The sequence below is a fragment of the Podarcis vaucheri genome (genome assembly GCF_965113315.1).
Source record: "Podarcis vaucheri genome assembly, chromosome: Z".
NCBI classification, from domain to species: Eukaryota; Metazoa; Chordata; class Lepidosauria; order Squamata; family Lacertidae; genus Podarcis; species Podarcis vaucheri.
In genome coordinates this window covers 32757311-32777833 of record NC_138758.1, presented here as the reverse complement: position 1 = coordinate 32777833, position 20523 = coordinate 32757311, and the positions used below count along the sequence as shown (strand labels likewise).

At 45.5% G+C, this 20523-nt stretch overlaps 1 protein-coding gene across 1 annotated transcript in view; it reads right to left on the bottom strand.

Annotated features, from left to right (window-relative positions):
- Nucleotides 1-3150: 3150 nt before the first annotated feature.
- Nucleotides 3151-20523, bottom strand: part of EDA (ectodysplasin A) — a 50179-nt gene continuing 32806 nt past the window's right edge. Inside the window, exons 3-8 of the mRNA XM_082208556.1 lie at nt 11185-11211; nt 8250-8411; nt 7492-7526; nt 6618-6669; nt 5784-5914; nt 3151-3405 (exon numbers count right to left, since the gene is read on the bottom strand). Coding sequence (XP_082064682.1) covers nt 3154-3405; nt 5784-5914; nt 6618-6669; nt 7492-7526; nt 8250-8411; nt 11185-11211 — 659 coding nt within the window. The 3' untranslated portion in view covers nt 3151-3153. The remainder of the gene's footprint in view (nt 3406-5783; nt 5915-6617; nt 6670-7491; nt 7527-8249; nt 8412-11184; nt 11212-20523) is intronic.

Sequence of the window (20523 nt, the reverse complement as noted above, 5' to 3'; positions counted from 1 at the left end):
GGCTGAGCAAGGACTTGAACCTTTGAACCGTGGCATCCCAAGGCCCTACTTCTCATTTAATCCACACAACAACCCTGTCTAGTAGATTAGGCAGAGTCAGGGACTGATCCCAAAGGGGAGCTTTATGGCTGAGTGGGGAATCAAACCCTGGTCTCTTCAAGGTCATAGTCCAATACTCTTTAACCATTACACCACCCTGGCTCTCAGTGAGGAGGGAGAGAACAAAGGATTCTTGGGAGGAAAATGCTGGGATACAAATGCAGTCAACAGATGTGCCATCCTAGAACGCAGGTAGCCACTGGTGGAAGATCTGTCTGCCTGGCTGAAGTCCAAAGATGTTCTTCCAGAGTTGAAGGTGGTGGTGGGGAAGCTGCACCCCTTCTGAGTTGAATTACTTTTTATTATCTTTTAGGTGTTTTTAGTTTTCTGTATTTTAACTGTGCCATTTTCTCTTGAGTCCCAGTCTGGGGAAAAGGCAAGATATAAATAAATGTAATACGATAATAATTGTAATTGGCAGCTGAAGCAACAACAGCAGATATGTTCCAATGTCTAAGACAATATTCTCCTGCTAATTATGCTTCTAAATACATATTCTACATTTGACCCCCCCTTTAGAATGGCTTTATTTTGAAATGTTTGCTTTTTTTGTTAATTTTGCTGTGTTAAATGTGCATTCTATACTTGACCTTTGTGTGTTGTGTCCTACAGTGGTACCTCGGGTTAAGTACTTAATTCGTTCTGTAGGTCCGTTCTTAACCTGAAGCACCACTTTAGCTAATGGGGCCTCCTGCTGCCGCCGTGCTGCTAGAGCACGATTTCTGTTCGCACCCTGAAGCAAAGTTCTTAACCTGAGGTACTATTTCTGGGTTAGCGGAGTCTGTAACCTGAAGCGTCTGTAACCCGAGGTACCACTGTATTTTGAAACCTTTAACCTAAGATTATATTTTCCTCTTAGTTTTGAATGTATATTTTATCTTTTTCTGTGATGTTTTATTTTGGAATATTTTATTGGATGTTTGAATGTAGCTTGCAAACCACTATGAGATTATTTTGCTTAAAATCATAAAGCAGTATAGGAAATAAATAAAAATAATGTAGGGATGGTTTTTGTTGCGATTTCTTCATTGCAGACTAAGTGTTCCTTGGGGTTCCCTTCCAAATCCACAGTTCTATGATTCTAATGAATCCAATAGCTCTACAAACCTGATGAGCTGACTGAAAAGTTTTACCTTGAAAAATGCTTCTTCCGCCAGGCATTTAAGGATAAAATTATTTGTAGGAGTTGTCATGAAGGGTCTGGTGCTTCCTGAAACTCATTTCATGAAGAGAATGGAAAAAATGGTGTGAGGATGGACTGAAGACACTCAGAAAGCCTGCGAGGAAAATTCTGTCGCCGCAGACAACAAATTTGCCAATTGTACCATAGATTAAGAGCCTTACACCAAGGTGGTGCATGGAAGGGACACAGGTTTATGTCATGCTTGGAAGGGAGGATATCTACACTGCAGCTCAGGGGGGTTGGGCTCCAAACCAATGGATTCAAAACTGCTTTTAAAGATAGGTCAGACAGCCATCTGTCAGGGCTTCTTCAGCTGTGGTTCCTGCATTGAAGGGTGTTGGACTATATGAATCTTGGGGATGGGCCCTTTCAACTCTTATTTCTCTATGGGATCAGTGAAGGCAAGTCAGTATGGATCCCACTGGTCTGCCATCTGTTTCAAGGTTTTAGGATTATAGAAGCGTTAACTCCATACAAGTGATGGGCAGATTTTCTAGCTGGGATTCCTGCATCGCAGTGGGGTTAGACTACATGACTTTTGGGGGTTACATACAACCATACAATTCTGATCTTTGACTCACTGGAGGTTTGTCAACAGATGACGGATGGCCACCTGTCAAAGATTATTGAATCGTGGTTCTTGCCTTGCCAGGAGTTCAAACATCTAAAGGGCTGTGACATGGAAGATAAACCAATGGCTTCAAGTGACAACAAAGGAGACTAAACCTTTAAGCCCTGACCATTCCAAACACAGCATCCAAAATCAGGTTGGAAAAAGTTTTATTTGCAATGGAAAATATCGACAATTCACGTAAACTTACATCCCTGTCTATGTACATTATGTATATTCTATATACAGACCATACAGTGGAGAACATTGTGCTGACCCAGAGAGCAGCTTCAGGCCCCCACCATGCCCGCCTGGCCATTTCCCCTGTGCCTGTGGATCCTTTTGGCCACCCTAAGCTGCAGTGGGGAGCTGAACCACCACCCTACCAGCATGGTCAAAACCCGAGGAATTTGCAGGGGAGGAACAATTTTTCGTAAATCTATAAATTGTCTCCCTCAGGAGGCAGTGATGGCCAACAACTTGGATGGCATTACAAGAGAACTGGACAAATTTGTAGAGCAGGAGAGGGCTATCAACGGCTACTAACAACTGTGGTTATGTTCCACCTCCACATCTGGAGGCAGCAGTGTTTCTTAATGTCACTTGCTGGGATGGTGGAGGTCCTTCTGAGTGGGCGACAACTTCTGAGTACCAGAGATAGAATTAAAAATATTTCCCCACGAATTGGGTAAAAGGTAAGCATCAAACCCATGTGCAGTGTCCTCGAGCACCAAATTTTTTGTGGGATGCTTACCAATTGCAGCCTGTTCAATATCTGTCTACATCTGAACATGAAAAAGGTGTTCAGCAACCTCCTATTGAAGTACTGGCTTCTCTGTTTGTTCTCCCAGCTTAGGGTTGGTGATGCTGACACAAGTCTGCCTGCTTAGCCTGCAAAGGTCTGCATTCCCTCTTACACTCAACTCAGGGGGGCAGTGAATGGACTTAGGGGGCAGTGAACTGACTTAGGGACAAGTTACTGGGCACAGGGCACCTGAATATTCCACGACAATTGGCACAGACGGGCCATGGATCACATGGCTCTATATCCAGGAGTCTCATTTTAAGATCCAACGTTTGCTTGTCAAAGAGAACCGAGTGATATGATCCCACCCCAGCCTCAGTTTTCCCTAGTGTATGCTAGGGGATCTCCTTTTCCCTAATGCAAAACCCAGAGGGGACCCCCTTTTTATGCCCTTCCTTCCTACTGCCGCATCAATGAATAAATATCCCTTGTCCGTTCTCCCTGTCCAAGTCCCCTCTAGGACGCTGGAGCATCTCCCAGCCGTATGGCCCCAAAGAAGGTGGTGTGCTTGCTCATGTTGATGGAGATGTCTGCGTGAACCATCTTCACGGCGATTTTCTGCCGGGCTTTCAGGAGGCAAACCCCGGCTGTGTAGCAAGTGTTGAAGTTGGTCTTGCCCGTCTCAAGGCTCCGCGTGCACTGCAGGAAGGGCCTCTCGTCCACCACCACCTCGTAGCTGGCAAAGTCCGTGAAGTTGATATAATATACCTAGACAGGGGGGAAAGGGCATTATTTTAAGAAGGCAAGGGGGCCAGGCACATGACCCCTGGTGTGCCTTCCAACTCTACAATTCTACCTCTGTTTCCAAGGGCAACTGAAATGCCCAAGTTAACTTCAACCAGCACATTCCTTGTTCAAACAAATGAGGAGCCCTAGAGTATTTCATAAGAACGTAAGATTAGCCTGCTGAATCAGGCCCATGGCTCATCTAGCCTAACATCCTGTTTTCAAAGAGGCTGAACAGTTCCTTGTGGGAAGCAGGACAAGAACACAAGAGCAATACTGCCCCTTCTGCGGTTTCCAGCAACTGGTGTTCAGAAGCACTGCAACAGCATAGCCCAGCAATTATGGCTTGTAGGCATCAATAGTCCTCCACGCTTCCATAAATCTGCCTAATCCTCTTTTAAAGCCAAGTTGGTGGCCATCAACTGCCTCCTGTGGGGTGTGAATGTCACAGTTTAACTATAAACTGTGCCAAAAAGGTACTTTTAAAAACCTGTTCTAAACCTTCCAACATTCAGATTCATTGGATGTCCATGAGTTTCCAGTGTTACGAGAGAGGGAGAAAAGCTTTTCTCTCTGCACTTTCTCCATGCCAGGCATCATTTATAAACTCCTATAATGGTTGCCCCTTACTCATTGTTTCTCCAAACTAATAAGCCGCAAACAGTCCAACTTTTCCTCACAAGGGAGTTGCTCCACCCTCTTGATCATTTCCTTTGTATTGCCCTACATCGTGGCAAGAGGAGCAAGAATGGCTGGGAGTCTTGCACCGTTTTGATAAAGCACGAAAACGTTTAGAAAGCCAGCCATAAAAAAAGCCACGGCAAGCATTGCACCTCTCCCCTTTCAGAAAAAGCAAGAGGGTCTGATCTGACTTCCGCTTGCAGAAGGGAAGCAACTGTTTTAAAACTCTAGGAAGGATGCAAGAACATGACAGGCAGAACCTAGCAGATGTGGGAGGGTAATGCCTGATAGCCATCTTCCAACATCCGATGTGCCGTCCCCTAGAAGGTGGACCCAGCTGTTTTCCTGCTGCTCCAGAGGAGAAGACCCAAACCAATGGAGTCAAATGACAAAACCTTATGAAGAACTTTCTGAGGGCAAGAGCTGTTCAAGTGTGGAATAAATGACCTTGGAAGGTGCTGGACTCTCCCTCATGGGAGGCTTTTAAACAAAGGTTGGATTGCCATTGGTGATTTCTGCACTGCAGGGGGTTGGACTAGATGTCCTCTGGGGGTTCCTTCCAACCCTACAATGCTATGAGACCTGTCTTTGTACGCAAGCAACTGGACTGAAAACAAAGCACCTCCTTCTGTCACGGTGTTCTCTCTCTGCCACCCTATTTTGGGAATAGGAACAGAAGGCCTTTTCCAGCGGGATAGCAGCATGGAAGCAAAATGTCCCAGACTGGGAGGAAAAGGATTTGGTTAATTGACCGAAAACCTTTTTGAAAAGTATGTCATAATCTAAAAGCATCTAAAGGGCAGAGCTTGAATGACCATTAAAAGAACTGTACTCCCTAGGGTCATCTAATTCACCCCCTGTAATGAGGAAACAACAGCTAACATACTGCATGGTGTCTATGCAAATGGCTGGCTCATCCAAGACTACACAGAGTCTTTATTCTTGCTAGTGATGTTACTCAGAGATGGAGAATACTTTTTATGTTTTAGAAAGCTTTATTACTTGAAAATTGGATCTTTGCGTGAGTGATACTTTACTATCCCTTCAGAACTGCACTGGATACTTCTGTCCTTCCAGGCTGTGATGCTTTAAAATGTTCCATTCTTGTTTTAAGAAAACAAAAATGTTCCATTCTTGTTTTAATTCTTTTTGTTATGTTTGCACCTTTTTTTTGTTAACAAGCCAACAAAATATTATTTTTAATTTTTTTTAAAAAGGATGTTAACATTTCTTTATCTATCAAATTTATATCCCATCTTTTTCTCCAAAGAGATCAAAGTGGCGCACACGGTGTATTCTTCATTAAATCCTCCACAACAACCCTGAGAAGTAGGTGAGGCTGAGACTGGCCCCACAAGGTCACCACCAAGTGAGCGCCTTTGGCTGCACTAAGACCCAGGGGAGACAAGGGTTCACATCCCCCACTTGCCTATTAAATTCACTGGGTATGACCTTGGTTGCCAGTCACTCTTAGCCCAACCTACTTTTGCAGGGTTGTTGTGAGGATAAAATGGGGAAATATATGCATGCCACCTTGAGACCCCTGGAGGAAAGGTAGAATAGAAATAGATTTAAAAAGTAAGTAATAAAGACACATTCTGCTTGCTCCAAAGCCGCCCCCGCCCCGGACGACCCAGGCGGTTTGCATTTCAGAGGTACCATACTCAGACCGTACTCACTTCTACCTGACTATAGACGAAGTAGGTGCCGTCCACCAGCACCTCCAGCTCCCCGCTACGGGCATGCAGCTTGAAGACACGGGGGTTCAGGGCGAGGCGGGACCAGTCGTTGAGGACTCCCCCTGAAAGATCTCAGTATGAGAAAATGGCAGTCACTCAGTACCCGTTGGGATGAGGAGAGACAAAATACCAGAGCAACGTGAACACAGGCAACAGCCGCTTGGCAGGCAAGCGGATGGGGGCTTGGAAGGAAGAGGTTTTTAACCGGGGTCGGGGGGCCACCTGTTAGGAATACTTCAGATGCATTGCAGGGGGTTGGACTGGAAGACCCTTGGGGCCCCTTCCAACATCACAATTCTATGCTTTGTTGGAGGTTTTTAAATAGGTTGGGTGGCCATCTGTCAGGTTTTCTTGAGCTGTGACTCCTGAACTTGCAGAGAGTTGGACTAGATGACCCTGTGGGTCCCTTCCAACTCTACAATTCTGATTCACTGGAGGCTTTTAAGCAGAAGGTGGTTAATGACCTGTCTGGAGATTCTCTAGCTGGGATACCTACGTTTGCAGTGGGTTGGACTAGTGACCCTTGATGGTTCCTTCCAACCCTATGATTCCATCATTCACATGATGTTTTTAAGGGATTTTTCAGCTGCGAGGCCTTCCTTGCAGGGGGTGAAACTAGATGACCCCTGGGATCTTTTCCAACTCTACAATACCAACATTCTATGGCCACGTGGGATGGGCCTTTTCTCCCCACACCCACCTTGTTAGAAGATATGGAACCAAAGAAGGAAGAAGGGGTGCAGTTTCCAAAGTCCAGTTCCTCAGGATTCTTACCATTCTTGACTTGAATCGCTGATCCCTGCCCTTGAAGGTGAACAACAGCCGGCTGCAAATTAAAAGAGGACCACTTGAAATTACTCTTGCTAGGCACACATAAAGCTGCTGTGCCAAAGATTCCTGTGTTATTTGTGATTCCTGCACTCGAGAAGATTGGACCAGATGACTCTTTGGGTCCCTTCCATCTTGGCAATTCTAGGATTATATTAGAGGTTCTGGATGACCAAGGAAAAGGTTCTCTGGGATTCAGATAGGCAAAGAGTACCACCATAGTTGCTCTTCAACAATTTTTAGCTACTGAAAGAGTCTGTGTGCTTGTAACCTTCAGGAGAGGCTGCTGTTTCAGACCAGTGGGGCTCTACCTAGTCTAGTATGCTGTTCTAGCAGCAGCCAAATACCCTTAGAGGCCTAGGAATTGAGATAGACTGTCTCTGGACTTGGAAGTTCCATAAGAGCATTGGAAGAGCCTAGCTGGATCAGGCTCCCAGCCCACCTAGGCCAGCATCCTGTTCTCATAGTGGCCGACAAGATGCCCTAAAGGGAAATCAGCAAACAGAATTCAAGCATAAAAGCCCCCTCCCCTCCTGTGGTTTTCAGCAACTAGCATTCAGAAGTACTGCTGCCTCCAGCTGTGGAGAGAGAACACAGCCATCATGGCTAGTGTCCATCAATAACTCTCTCCTCCTCCGCTAATTTGTCTGATTCTCTTTTACAGCTATCCAGGTTGGTGGCCATCATTGCCTCCTGTGCTTAACTAAGAAGGGCTTTTTTTGTTGTTGTTCAATAAAGGCTAGTTTTCCATGTTAAGAAGGGAGAGAGTTTTTCTAGATGAGTATTCATTGACGTTCTTCCCTCAGGATAGATATCTCACCTGTACATCTCTAGGTCCTGCTTTATCCATGGCACCTGCAAAACAGAATGTGTATTAATATCGGGTGGCGCTGTGGGTTAAACCACAGGGCCTAGGACTTGCCAATCAGAAGGTCGGCGGTTCAAATCCCCGCGATGGGGTGAGCTCCCGTTGGTCGGTCCCTGCTCCTGCCCACCTAGCAGTTCGAAAGCACATCAAAGTGCAAGTAGATAAATAGGTACCGTTCCGGCGGGAAGGTAAACGGTATTTCCGTGCGCTGCTCTGGTTTGCCAGAAGCGGCTTAGTCATGCTGGCCACATGACCCGGAAGCTGTACGCCGGCTCCCTTGGCCAATAAAGCAAGATGAGCGCCGCAACCCCAGAGTCAGCCACAACTGGACCTAATGGTCAGGGGCCCCTTTACCATTATTATATTATTATATTATATTATATTATATTATATTATATTATATTATATTATATTATATTATATTATATTATATTATATTATATTATATTATATTATATTATATTATATTATATTATATTATATTAATAGCCAGGGATAGCCAGGTGGTTCAGCATTTGAACCACCATGACTGGCATTTCCCCTTTGCCCAAATGTCCAGTGTCGACCCACCAGAAGCTCGTTTTGCCTGCGAGGCCATCTCTCCCCCATTTGTGGTATCAGCTGATGGATGGAAGGATGGGGTTAATCCTGCCCTGGCTACACAGGCCTATTTTGCTCTTATGGTCGCCCTTTGCTGAAACAGCACTTACCAGTGGGGCCTTGCAGGCCAGGGGGGCCTTGGGGGCCAGGAGGTCCTGGAGGGCCGGGAGGTCCCATCACGGCAGTGCCTGGAATCCCAGGGATCCCAGGGATTCCGGGGGGGCCAGGAGGCCCATGTGGGCCAGGCGGTCCTGGGGGGCCATGTTTTTTGCCTGTGGAAACAGTGCGTGTTAATTTTCGCTTCTGAACAGGGCACCCACTTTTCTTCCAACACACAAACTGGAACTGATTGGCCAATACTCTCCCCTGCCACAGACTCTGGCCAACATAGGTTTTTTTCTTTGTTTCCTTTTTTTTTAAAGGTTATATGAGATTCTGCAAAATACTATGTAATCAAGTAGCATCTAATGACAATATACATAGTCCATATACAATTATAGAGCACTGCCGAATAAAAATAGACATAAAATAAAACCAAAATAAATAAACCACAAGTACATGAATGCGTGGAATGTAGCGATTGGAACTATTTACAGCTTAGACATAATGGTTAAGCAAGGCACCGTTACAAAACATGGGCGCTATCTTGCTAAGGGAAAGGAATTCAAGAATTCAAATGCCCTGAGTCACTGTTTCAGCCATATTCATTTGTGGGCCAAGCAGGGTCTTTTGCTACGTTCCTCCTTGCTTACAAATAAGATGAAGACTGACAAAACAGGTACAAAATCATCTGTTTTCTTTAGCCTCTGAGGACTCTCAGCTTATTAGTTAGTTTTTCCAACAGGGCAATATCCATCAGTTTAGTGCACTAAGGAGTACGTTCAGCCCCCTCTAAATTTTTCGACACACCTCTTGAAATCTTTGAATCTTAGAATCATAGAATTGTGGAGTTGGAAGGACCCTGAGGGTCATCTAGTCCAACCCCTTGGAATGCAGGAGTCGCATCTAGATCATACATGACAGATGGCCATCCAACCTCTGCTTCAAAATCTCCATTGAAGGAGAGTCCACTACCTCTCGTGGGAGTTTATTCTACTGCTGAACAGCTCTTACTGTCAGGAAGTTCTTCCTGATATTTATAGTCATAATCTCATTTCCTGTAACTGGAATCCATTGCTTTGGGTCCTTGATCTGGACACTATACTTATGTTGATGCAGCCGATAATAACATTAGGGGGTTTTTTTGCTGCTGCATCACACTGTTGACTCATGTTAAGCTTGTGATCCACAAAGAGCCCTAGATCCTTTTCACATATACAACTGGCAAACCAGATGTCCCCTATCTTATATTTGAGCAGCTGGTTATTCCTGCCTAAGTGTACAACTTGACATTTGTCCCTATTGAAATTAATTTTGTTGGTTTGGGCCCAGTTCTCCCATCTGTTAAGGTCTACTGTGGCATTAGCTAGCTCTTCCAGTTTGGTGTCATCTGCAAATTGGGTGAGCATCCCCTCAATACCTTCATCGAAGTTATTTCTAAAGATGTTGAATAACAACTGGCCCAGGACAGAATCCTGAGGCACCCCACTTGCCCTTTCCCCCCAGGATGACGGGGAACCATTAGTGAGCCTTCTTTGGGTTCCGTCAGCCAGCCAGCTACAAATCCACCTAACACTTACTTTGTCCAGCCTACAGTTTACCAGCTTCTCCACAAGAATACCAAGGAGGCCTTTGTAAAAAAAACACCTAAAAACCTTTGAAGAGAAGCGGAAATAGCAAGAGAGCTCTTGGTTGGGCCTAGCATGAGTTTGAAAGGTTTCAACATTTGTGCTTCCTACAATTCTTCATTTGGCATGGAAAAATCCAGTCTGAGGGCCAATCTTGCCCCACCAGGAGATACAACTTTGCCTGTGAAGACATTTTTACCTCAAGCCATGCTAGTCTGTCAGAATGTTCTGCTCACTAGCCTCCCTCTTGAGGAAGGGGCAGAGAATGTGGAAGCAGTGGCCTGACCAAGACCTTTGTATGCCTCTGGGTTTGACCTCAAGGGAGAGGGGCCCTGATTTTGCCCTGCTTATTTCTCTCCAGGTCTTCTGGGGTAAGGCGAGCATGGAGCGTACAGTGGTACCTCAGGTTAAGCACTTAATTTGTTCCAGAGGTCTGTTCTTAACCTGAAACTGTTCTTAACCTGAAGCACCACTTTGGCTAATGGGGCCTCCTGCTGCTGCTACCGTGCCACCGGAGAACGATTTCTGTTCTCATCCTGAAGCAAAGTTATTAACCCGAAGTACTATTTCTGGGTTAGCGGAGTCTGTAACCTGAAGCGTATGTAACCCGAGGTACCACAGTGTAAAGCTCAGGCAGCTGTGGTTAGGGTTAAGGTCAAGGCAGAGGGGTTTCAGTCTGCAAAGGAGCTAAACACATCATCCACCAGGAATCAACAGCTCTGATTCATGCATTGTAGGGGGGGGGCACTACGTGACCCTTGGCAGTTCCTTCCAAGCCTTCCAATTCTAGGATTTTAGCAGCTTTTTCTTCCTGCTGGATCAATCATAGGCTATGACCGCTGTCTTACTGTATTTATTTATTGCATTTGTAATTCACCTTTGTTTTCCTCCAGTGAGCTCAGGGAGTTCTCTCCCCTTCCTTATTTAATTCCCCACAACAACCCGGTGAGGTGGGTTAGACTGAGAGGCAGTGACTGGCCCCCAGCGTCACCCTGTGAGCTTCATGACTGAGTGAGAGGATTTGAACCATGGTCTCTCCTAGGTCCTTGTCCAGCACTCTATAACTACAACACAATGGCTTGTCTCCCCCTTCCCATTAATCTCCACAAGACAGTGAGGTAGGCCAGGCTGAGAGGCAACAACCAGCCCAAGGTCACCCATGGAGCTTCAAAGCTGAGTTGGGGATTCTAAGCCTGGTCTCCCAGCTCCTAGTCCTCATTTAATCCCTACAACAACCCTGTAAGGTAGGTTAGCCTGAGAGGCAGTGACTGGCCCAAAGCACTGACACAGGACAGAAGAGGTCTGAATTTCTGCTTACCTTTTTTCTTTTTTGGTGGGCTTGCACCTGCAAAAGAACAAGAAGAGATATTTTAGTCACTTGAAATTACGTATCACATCTACTAACATCAATGCCCACCTAAAGGAACCATGGGGAGACAGAATGACAGAATCCTGGAGTTGGAAGGGATCCCCAAAGGTCATCAAATCCAATCCCTACAATGCAGGAATCACAGCTGAAGAGTCCATGACAGAGGGCCTTAAAAACCGCCAATGAATCCTAGAATGCTATTAATGTGACTAAGTCCTTTTGATGATACCAGTGTTGATGTACTGTTGAAAGAGCTGGTCTTATAAATCGTCTTAGCAGCTCATTGGATCTCAATGGAAGACAGCCCCAAATCTTTCACTGGGCACTTGGTACCACTCATCTGGAACAGAGCTAGAATTGAGAAAATGACACAACTTGAGATTTCGACAAGGGTTAGAGAACCTCCAGATGCTTTTTTACAGGATTTGGCATTACTTTATTATGTACCCAGTGGAAGCATAGTTTTGAAGATAAGCCTCCTCTCCAGCCTGTCAAATCTGGAATAATCAGGCAACACTGATATTCTTTACTTGCACTTTCATATTTTCACCCACGTGCAACTGGACTCAGTTTTATAGTTTTGCTTTTCATCTCTTAATTTTCAATTACTGTTGTAACATCGTCCCTGTGACAGCCCTTCAGGTATTTGAAGATGGCTGTCACGTCACCTCTCAGTCTCTTCCCCAGCCCAAGTAGGAATGAACGATGCCTTATGAGGAACAGCTAAGGGAGCTGGGCATGTTTAGCCTGGAGAAGAGGAGGTTAAGGGGTGATATGATAGCCATGTTCAAATATATAAAAGGATGTCATATAGAGGAGGGAGAAAGGTTGTTTTCTGCTGCTCCAGAGAAGCGGACACAGAGCAATGGATCCAAACTACAAGAAAGAAGATTCCACCTAAACATTAGGAAGAACTTCCTGACAGTAAGAGCTGTTCGACAGTGGAATTTGCTGCCAAGGAGCGTGGTAGAGTCTCCTTCTTTGGAGGTCTTTAAGCAGAGGCTTGACAACCATATGTCAGGAGTGCTCTGGTGGTGTTTCCTGCTTGGTTGGACTCGATGGCCCTTGTGGTCTCTTCCAACTCTATGATTCTATGAATGATGAGATTTTGGTGCATGCATGCAGACATCTATCCATCCTGTGGACTTACTTTGTGTATCATCTATTAAGGATCACACTCTGGAAGGTTCCTGGTTTTCAAGCCAAATAAATACCTCTGAGGGTGGCTGATGCCTTCTGTTGTGTGAAAGAGAAAGGGGGCACCGTCCCCATCTCTCTCCGCCCCCCATCAGTTAAGAGCCGGCTCTGATTTCCCCTCTGGCAAAAGTCATTCTAGTAAATGAAGCTTTTAGTGAAGCGTCTTGTGAAACAGCTTGACATCGCCTTCCAGGGAAAGGTGGCTTTAATTACCTGGCATTAAAGGAGCCCCTCTGACCTCCTTCGCAAAACGAGAAGAATAGTTTTCCAATTTTCCAGACACCCGGCGCCAGGGGAGAAGCTCTTCCTATTGTAAATAAGTCGCTGGGCGAAAACCTGGCATGTTGGTTCTTGTTTAGATTGGACTAGATGACCACTGGGGTTCATTCTAACTCTATGATTCTATGAAAGCAGATTCCTGCTAAATGTTAGGAAGGACTTTCTGGTGGCAAGAACCGTTTTGACAGTGGCATGTTCTCCCTTGGAAGGTGGTGGACTCTCCTTCCTTGAAGGTTTTCAGCAGAGGTTGGATGGCTATCTGCCAGGGCTTTTTAAAGTTATGATTCCTGCATTACAAAGGGTCAGAGTAGATGACCCTTGGTGTCCCTTTACAATCATGATTCCACAGAACTGGCAGTTCCCCAAGACCATATTGGCTATGAGTCCTGGGAGACCCACTCCCTTTTTTGCAGGCCTTTCCCACCTGGCCTGGGATGATGGAGCTTTGACTCATTCCAGCTACAAAAGCTGAGGCTGCTGAACAGAATTTTGGGCTGGGGTGTTGTTTAGAGGGTTCTGTTTTGGGTGGCAGCAGGGGGGCTTGTTGCTGGTTTCTTTCTTTCTTTCTTTCTTTCTTTCTTTCTTTCTTTCTTTCTTTCCTTCTTTCTTTCTTTCTTTCTTTCTTTCTTTTTCTGTATCTTTATCTTAGATCTCGTTGTGATTCATGTGGACATTGTACAGTTTGTTGTGTATTTTTAAATGTTCTATTTATTGTTTAAGACTACTTTTGCTATGTTGTATTTATGTATGGTATGTTAGGGAGGGGTAATACCACTGGCGGAGGACACTTCATGCTCCTTCTGGGGTAGTTTGTCCACCTTGGGGCCCCACCATGCACTCAGCTCTCACCTGTGGCTCCTAGAAGCTGTCGGCATATGACAGTGGCCACACACTGGGAAACAGCTCCAACTGGCTAGCGAAACCAGGTGAGGGTAGCTAATGGGTCTCAAACCCCCAGTAAGTTAGGGATTTCCCTTGTGTGCGAAGACAGGCTCTGGAGGATTGAGCGGATGAGACCAATAATCGGTCCAAAGGTCAAGAAGGCAGTTTCTGCATGTGCTGTAAAAGGGAAGATAGGGCCAGGTGGGGCTTGTCAGCCTGGGAAGGTAGCCCATCTAGGAGACGGAAAACTCCAATCCTAAACCTTTGCTGCCTTGCCGGACATCTTTGGAGGAATAAAATGCTAAGGAGTAAACCCTACACAAATCCAGTGTGGAGTCCCTAAGACAGTTAGGTGCTGCCTTGTTAGCCTCCTTCAGGCAACTCCTGAAGCCAAGTTGGTGGCAGACATATTCCTCTGTTTTCCTTTGGACCACATCAGGACAGCTCGGGACTTCCATACACATTGCCCAGGCTTGTGCCCCAGAGAGGTTACTTGGGTACTGCTAACACAGCGATTTGACTTCACCGCTGGTGGCGCACTCCACTGTCTCCCGAGACAGATGGATGGCAACAACATATGTATTTTTTCATGTTGTAAGTTGCCTTGAGCATGGGTTGAACAGTGGAAAGATGGCATACAAATGAATCTATGTGTCTATGTAATTCAGCCAGCTGTACGATATTCTGCATTTAGGCACTTCCTCATATTTCAAAGGCTACATTAAGACACAGCTATCAGTCCTTTATCTTTCACTGCTGTTTTCTGGTCTAGCACTCAGCAAAAACCTTTCAGACTGAGATTCTGGGGGACAAAAACACAAAAAACACAACCCCCTTTATTGGCCTACAAGCTTTGTTTTCCTAACTTCCAATGAAGGAAGGGTACACTTCTTCAAAGACCCACAGGCTATTTCCTCTCACATGCTTTGCTGTGGCATGGCCAAGGATGCTCAGCCTCATAGGAAATTGATAGCAGGGCTGAGTTCACAAGAATAAAAGCAGTCAAATTTGGGTGCAAGAGTTCTTCAAGATACCCTGCTCACTCACCCCAACACCAATATCATGGTCAGTGAATTCCCAATGCAGGTCCTCAAGTCAACAGGGGGGGTGTCCCACTTAGAAAGGAATTTCTCTTCTGGTGGACCCCTCATTCACATGAACAAGCTGGCACTGGTAGGTCTGGATGGCCATGCATAAGGAAAATCCACTGGGAAGATCCATTGGGCAAGATCTCATAGAAATATGGACTTGCATTGTTGGCCTAGATGACCCTTGCATTGACCAAGGGTCATCTAGGCCAATCCCATGCAATACAGGAATCACAGAATTGCAGGGTTTGAAGGGATTAACAGGGCCCTCTCATCTAATTACCTGCAATACAGGAATCACACTGAAGAACCTCTGACAGACAGCCATCTGACCTGTTTAAAAACCTCCAAGGAAGGAGAGCCCACAAATCTTCTGAGGGAGTCCATTCCATGGATAAATGGCTCTTACTATCAGGAGGTCCTTCCTAATGTTTAGTTCTTGCCATTTGAATTCATTGGTTTAAGTCCTACCCTCCAGAACAGTAGAAAACAAGCATGTTCCATCTTCTCTGTGATAGCCCTTCAGATATTTGAAGGTGGATAACAGATCTCCTCTCTGTCTTCCCTTCCCCAGGCACCTCCAGGTAACATTTCAGCAATTTGCATCAGCCTCCAATTATACCACCGGACTGCATAAGAACATAAGAAGAACTGCTGGGTCAAGCAAAAAGGGGCTTGTCTAGTTCTCACACTGGCCGATAAGATGCCCCAAATGGAAATCCCACAATCAGAACCTGAGCACAAATGCACTCTCCAGTTGTGTGCCCCACCATCTGGCGCAATGAGTATCAGGAACTGGCATGACCATAATGAATGATGGGAGGTTCCAGCTGGAGAATCCCTTAGGGAAGTCTCAGAAGAAGAGGGCTCAGAGTCAGGGAAGGGGTGGTGGGATATGGAAGACAGGTCAGAGGATGAAGTCAGGGCAGAATGGTTGGGTGTTGAACAAGCAACAGGCTTGAGTGAGAGAGAGGAGGAAGAAGAAGAAAACACTACAGTTGTATGTCAGACAGCTAAAGGGGAGGTGGGAGCTGAGGTTGCAACAGATTCATATGAGCCTGCTGGTTCTATTGTATACAACTCCCCACCCCACTTGTTCAGTGCTAGAAACTCAGATATATAAGCTAGGCGTCAAATGGCTCCTTTAACCAGGGTTACGGTCGCCAAAACAGAATGCCTAGTTGCCATTCTAGGGCCAGATGGCTCAAAAGTCGTATTTTTCAATACGACTTTTTGGTTCCTGAAATTCACTCTGATTGCGCAGATAAAATATAATGGATATACCTCTACAGGATGCATTGCTAGTATGTGAAAACAGTCAAGATCCAAGGATCCCCAGGCATGCATCTCCAGATGGTGGAGATGGTCAGGTGCCATCCTAGCACCCAGGCATCTTCACTTGGTCTCAAGTAGCTGATAGCCAGGTGCACAAACACTGTAGCTAAGGACCTTTACATATAGCAGAACAATGAGGTTGCTGGGGCGGGAGGGGGCACTCCCTGGTGGAATTTAAGACTGCAGGGAAAACAGCTGGACGTGGAGGAGACATAAGAGGAAAGAGGGAGGACCAGATTGTCAGTTCTGGCAACTGCTTTACTTGGGCCAGTCTCGCTGTATGTTTCTCTGTTTGTATTCTGTTTCCTTGAATGAAGAATCAACTTTACTGCTTGTCTCTTGAGTCTCTGTGCTGACATGCAGCTGAACCAGTCCTGGCATTGAGCTAGACTGCCCCGGCATAAAAGTTTCTGCTTTCACAGTCAATGTCCAGGTGAATGGGCACCTATCTAGTCCAGCATCCTGTTCTCACAGTGGCCAGCCAGATGCCCATTACAGGAAACCTGCAAGCAGGATTCAAGCACAAGAGCAACTCTTCCCCTCCTGCGATTTCCAGCAAATGTAATTCAGAAGCACTGGAGACAGAGCACAGCTGTCATGGCTAATGGCCACCAATAGTTCTCTCCTCCTACATGAATTTGTCCAGTCCTCTTTTAAAGCCATCGAAGTTGGTGGCCATCGCTGACTCCTCCAACATTCAACTTCATTGGATGCCCATCACCATGAATTGGTCTGGACAGGTCCCCTTTGGGCCTGATCCTGTAGGATGTTCTTCAGATGTTCTTATGAACTTGAAGGCGGCAGGGGTTTCCCCAACCCAATAACCCGACATGGAAACAGAGTGCTGCAAACCTGCCCGTTCGGCCTGTCAGTGTTATGAAATTATATATGTGTGTGTTTATGTGCATAGATCACATCACACCGCAAGAATTATAAACAGAAGGAAAGTAGAAATAACTGTGAGGCAAATGCATCTGAAACGGACGGAGCCAATTCGCTTCAAAGGCAAGCTGAGGGGGAATGAGAACCATATGGGGGGGACGTCTATTACAAGATGTGCATCTGTGCCAAGTGCGGTTGAGGGAAACTCTTGGACGGGGCAGGAGATTCTTCCCACAAACACATTTTTTAAACCCCAGAAGATGCAGGGAGCATGCCTGTGACAACCTCAGATGCCCGCGAGAGTTTGTGGAAATTCATAGAATTGTGGAACACAAGTCATCTAGTCCAAACCTCTGCAATGTAGGAAGCATGGCTAAAGAATCACAGAATTGTAAAGTAAGAAGAGATCCCCGAGGGCCATCCAGTCCAACCCCCTGAAATGCAGGAATCCCACTTAAATCTCCTCTCAGACTGGGGAGCTTCAACCTGTAACAGAGGAGCAACTGACTTAGCAGGTACCTAGCAGGGCCCATTTCAAAGGGTGCTGCTGGCCACATGTGAGCATCCCACCAGTTCCTTGATGAAGTGTTTCAAGATCAATGCAAAGGGAGCCTTAAAAACATGTGCTGCACCAATCCTACACAGAAACATAGAATTGGGGGACCCCAAGGGTCACCCAGTCCAACTCCCCACAATGCTTGATAGAACTAGAAACTAAGAATTACAAAGTGAGCCTTTGTGGGGGATTTTGAAGAAGTGAATAGATTCTAGGTGACCATGATGAGAGAGAGAGAGAAAGAGAGCGCGAGAGAGCAGAAAGATCCTGCCAGAGTTTGATGAAATTGAACACATTCCAAGCCCTTGTTGCACCTGTCCACTACCCCACTGGAAGCCAATTTCATAGCATCCCAAATAATGAAATCATATTTCACGGGCTACATTAATGTCCTGGGATATTATTTTAAAGCCCTTAACATAAAAGTGGAACAAATGGAAGTTAGAGACAGATTCAGGAAAGAGAAAAGTAAGTCCTTCTTCACACAGTGCAGGGTTAAACTGTGGAACTCATTCCCCTAGGAGTCAGTGATGGTCATCCACTTGGGATGGCTTTAAACGGGGCGTGCACATATTCTTGGAGGAGCAGAGGGTTACGAATGATTATTAGCTATGATGCCAATGAGTATGAATACCAGTTGCTGGAATCCCCAGGAAGGGAGAAGGCTGCTTTTGTGTTCAAATCCTGCCTGAGGTTTTCCCATGAGAGCATCTGGTCAGTCACTATGAGAACAGGATGCTGGAATAGATGGGCCACTGGCCTGATCCAGCAGCCAGATTCTTATGTTCTTCAATGGGCCACGCCCTCACAAAGAACCAAGTTCGTTATATAATCAGAGCAATTAAAAAGAAGAATTTAAGTTCCTAATTAAACTCAGATTCTCCCCCTTTCCCCCTCATTCTATGACTTTATTGCAAGAATTGGCACCCTTCTTAGCTGGGATGCAATGTTAAAATCATTTGCCTGGGTTTCCTTAGGAAGGTGGCCAAGAATTATGATCACATTCCCTTTAAAGTGGAGTAAGACCAGCTCTCTCTTCTCAACTCCCTAACAGACAAAAGAACTGAGAAGAGACTCTCCTCTGGTTCCATGAAGTCATAGGATCATAGAACTGTAAGGTGTGGAGGTACCCCAAGGGTCATCTAGCCCCCCCCCATGCAGGAATCAGAAATAAAGAATCTCCTACAGATGACCATCCAACCGCTGCTCACAAACCTCCAATGTAGGGTATAGATGACCCCTGGAGTCCCTCTACAATTCTAATTCAGCAGCAGCAGAACGAGACAGCTGATAATGTGTGTCCCACAGATACGTTTTTTGGGTGTGTGTTGTGTAATAAGAGAACCTGTGGCACAGAAGACATAAGTCAAACCTCTTCTCATACTTCAGAGAATTAGCTGTAGCCTCCAGCTCATGAAGGCCTCGTCTCTCTTGGAAACATTCCCAGGGCGGAGAGGGGGGGGGGGAAACAGCTGATAATGCAAGATGGAGAGAATAATACCTTTGTAGGCTTTTGGCCCTGCCATCCTATGATCACCTTGGATATATGTGTAAATAAAAACATATACAGTGTCCTGAAGTCTCCACTGACCGTCCTTACAAATAAACCAAGCCTGGGTAAGCCTGGGAACCCCGGCCCAGAGTCTCCTATCACTTGGGAAACTGTGGTGGCTGCAACACTGGTGTTGGGTGTGGGATCATGTTTACTGGAGAAGTGTGAGCCCTTTCAATCTATGGTCAGGTTGTCTATATGTGCAGATAAAACCACATATCTTAAAGACACCACTGTCTCTGCTGACCTTCGCCTCAACGAAACTCAACCTGGGTAATTGCTGGAACCCCTGGAGTCTCTCACGGCTTGGAGGTCAAGGAGGCATGTAACTATATATATGGGGCAGGGTGGGGGCACATAAATGAACTAAAGAAGCAAACTCAGGATCTAACTCTGAGCATATTTTGTCTTACTGTGCCACTCACAATAAGGAGAGGCTATAGAATTCAGTGGGAAAGAGCCCCAAGGAAGATGGGAAGTTGCTTTATGTAGAATTCAGCCCACTCTTTATTCGGGGTTCATCTAGCTCAGTGTTAACTGGGATTCTTTCGCTGCTATCCCTGCATTGTATGCAGCTGGACTACATGACCCCTGGGGGTCCCTTCCAACTCTACAATTCTATGAATAACAATAAAGACAATTAATTTTAGAGGATAAACTCTCTCCCAAGATTTGCACAAACAGTTTCAGGAAAAAGCCAAGCTGTGGCACTGAGCAGGAGGTGCCTTCCAGCCTGGGACCAGTTTACCTGTGAGATTTTGCCTTACCCTATAAATACCCACACAACCACTTCAAGCAGCGGAGGAAGCACTGTTAAAGGTGCCACAAAATCCCTGTTCCAAATTTGCAAGAACTCAAATCATTTGGTGTTGCAGCACTTACGCTTTGGCACTCTCTACCTACTGATACCAAGTAGGTGCCTTCACTGTTCCCTTTTTGGTGCCTACAAAAACATTCTTGTTTCATTAAGCCTGCCCAGACGCTTCGAAAGTTGATGTGAGTTTTGATCTGTTTTAATATTTTAACTTTTGTATGTTTTAAAGTCTTGTAACTCCTTTCCTGGATTTTTTTTTTTTTTTTTTGGTAAACTACCATGAGGTTGTTTTACAATTAAGAGGTGTAAAGTTTTTATGAAATGAATTTAAAAAAATAAGCCTGTACAAGGCCTGAATTTTGGACAAGCAGCTGAGATTTGTTGGAAAGAGTCAGCCTCATCTTTTAATGCATATAGACTGAGAGAACCTCGTCAGTTCTCCAAAACATGAAGAAATGTCAAGTTAAAAAATAAAAAAAGGTTAGGAAAACCTCAGACATGCAACTAATTACAAAATTACTCAAATACTTGTCCAATTCAGCCCAAACTTGTCAGCAAAAGTGTCTTGGCAGGAGGAAGGCAATTGTGCAATTGCAACCGCTTGAGCTCAGGGCTGGGGAGTTAAGACATCAAGATCAGGCTCATAACGGAAAAAGGAGCTGCAAAATCAGAAGGCTAAACACGAAGCTGATCTTCATTCATC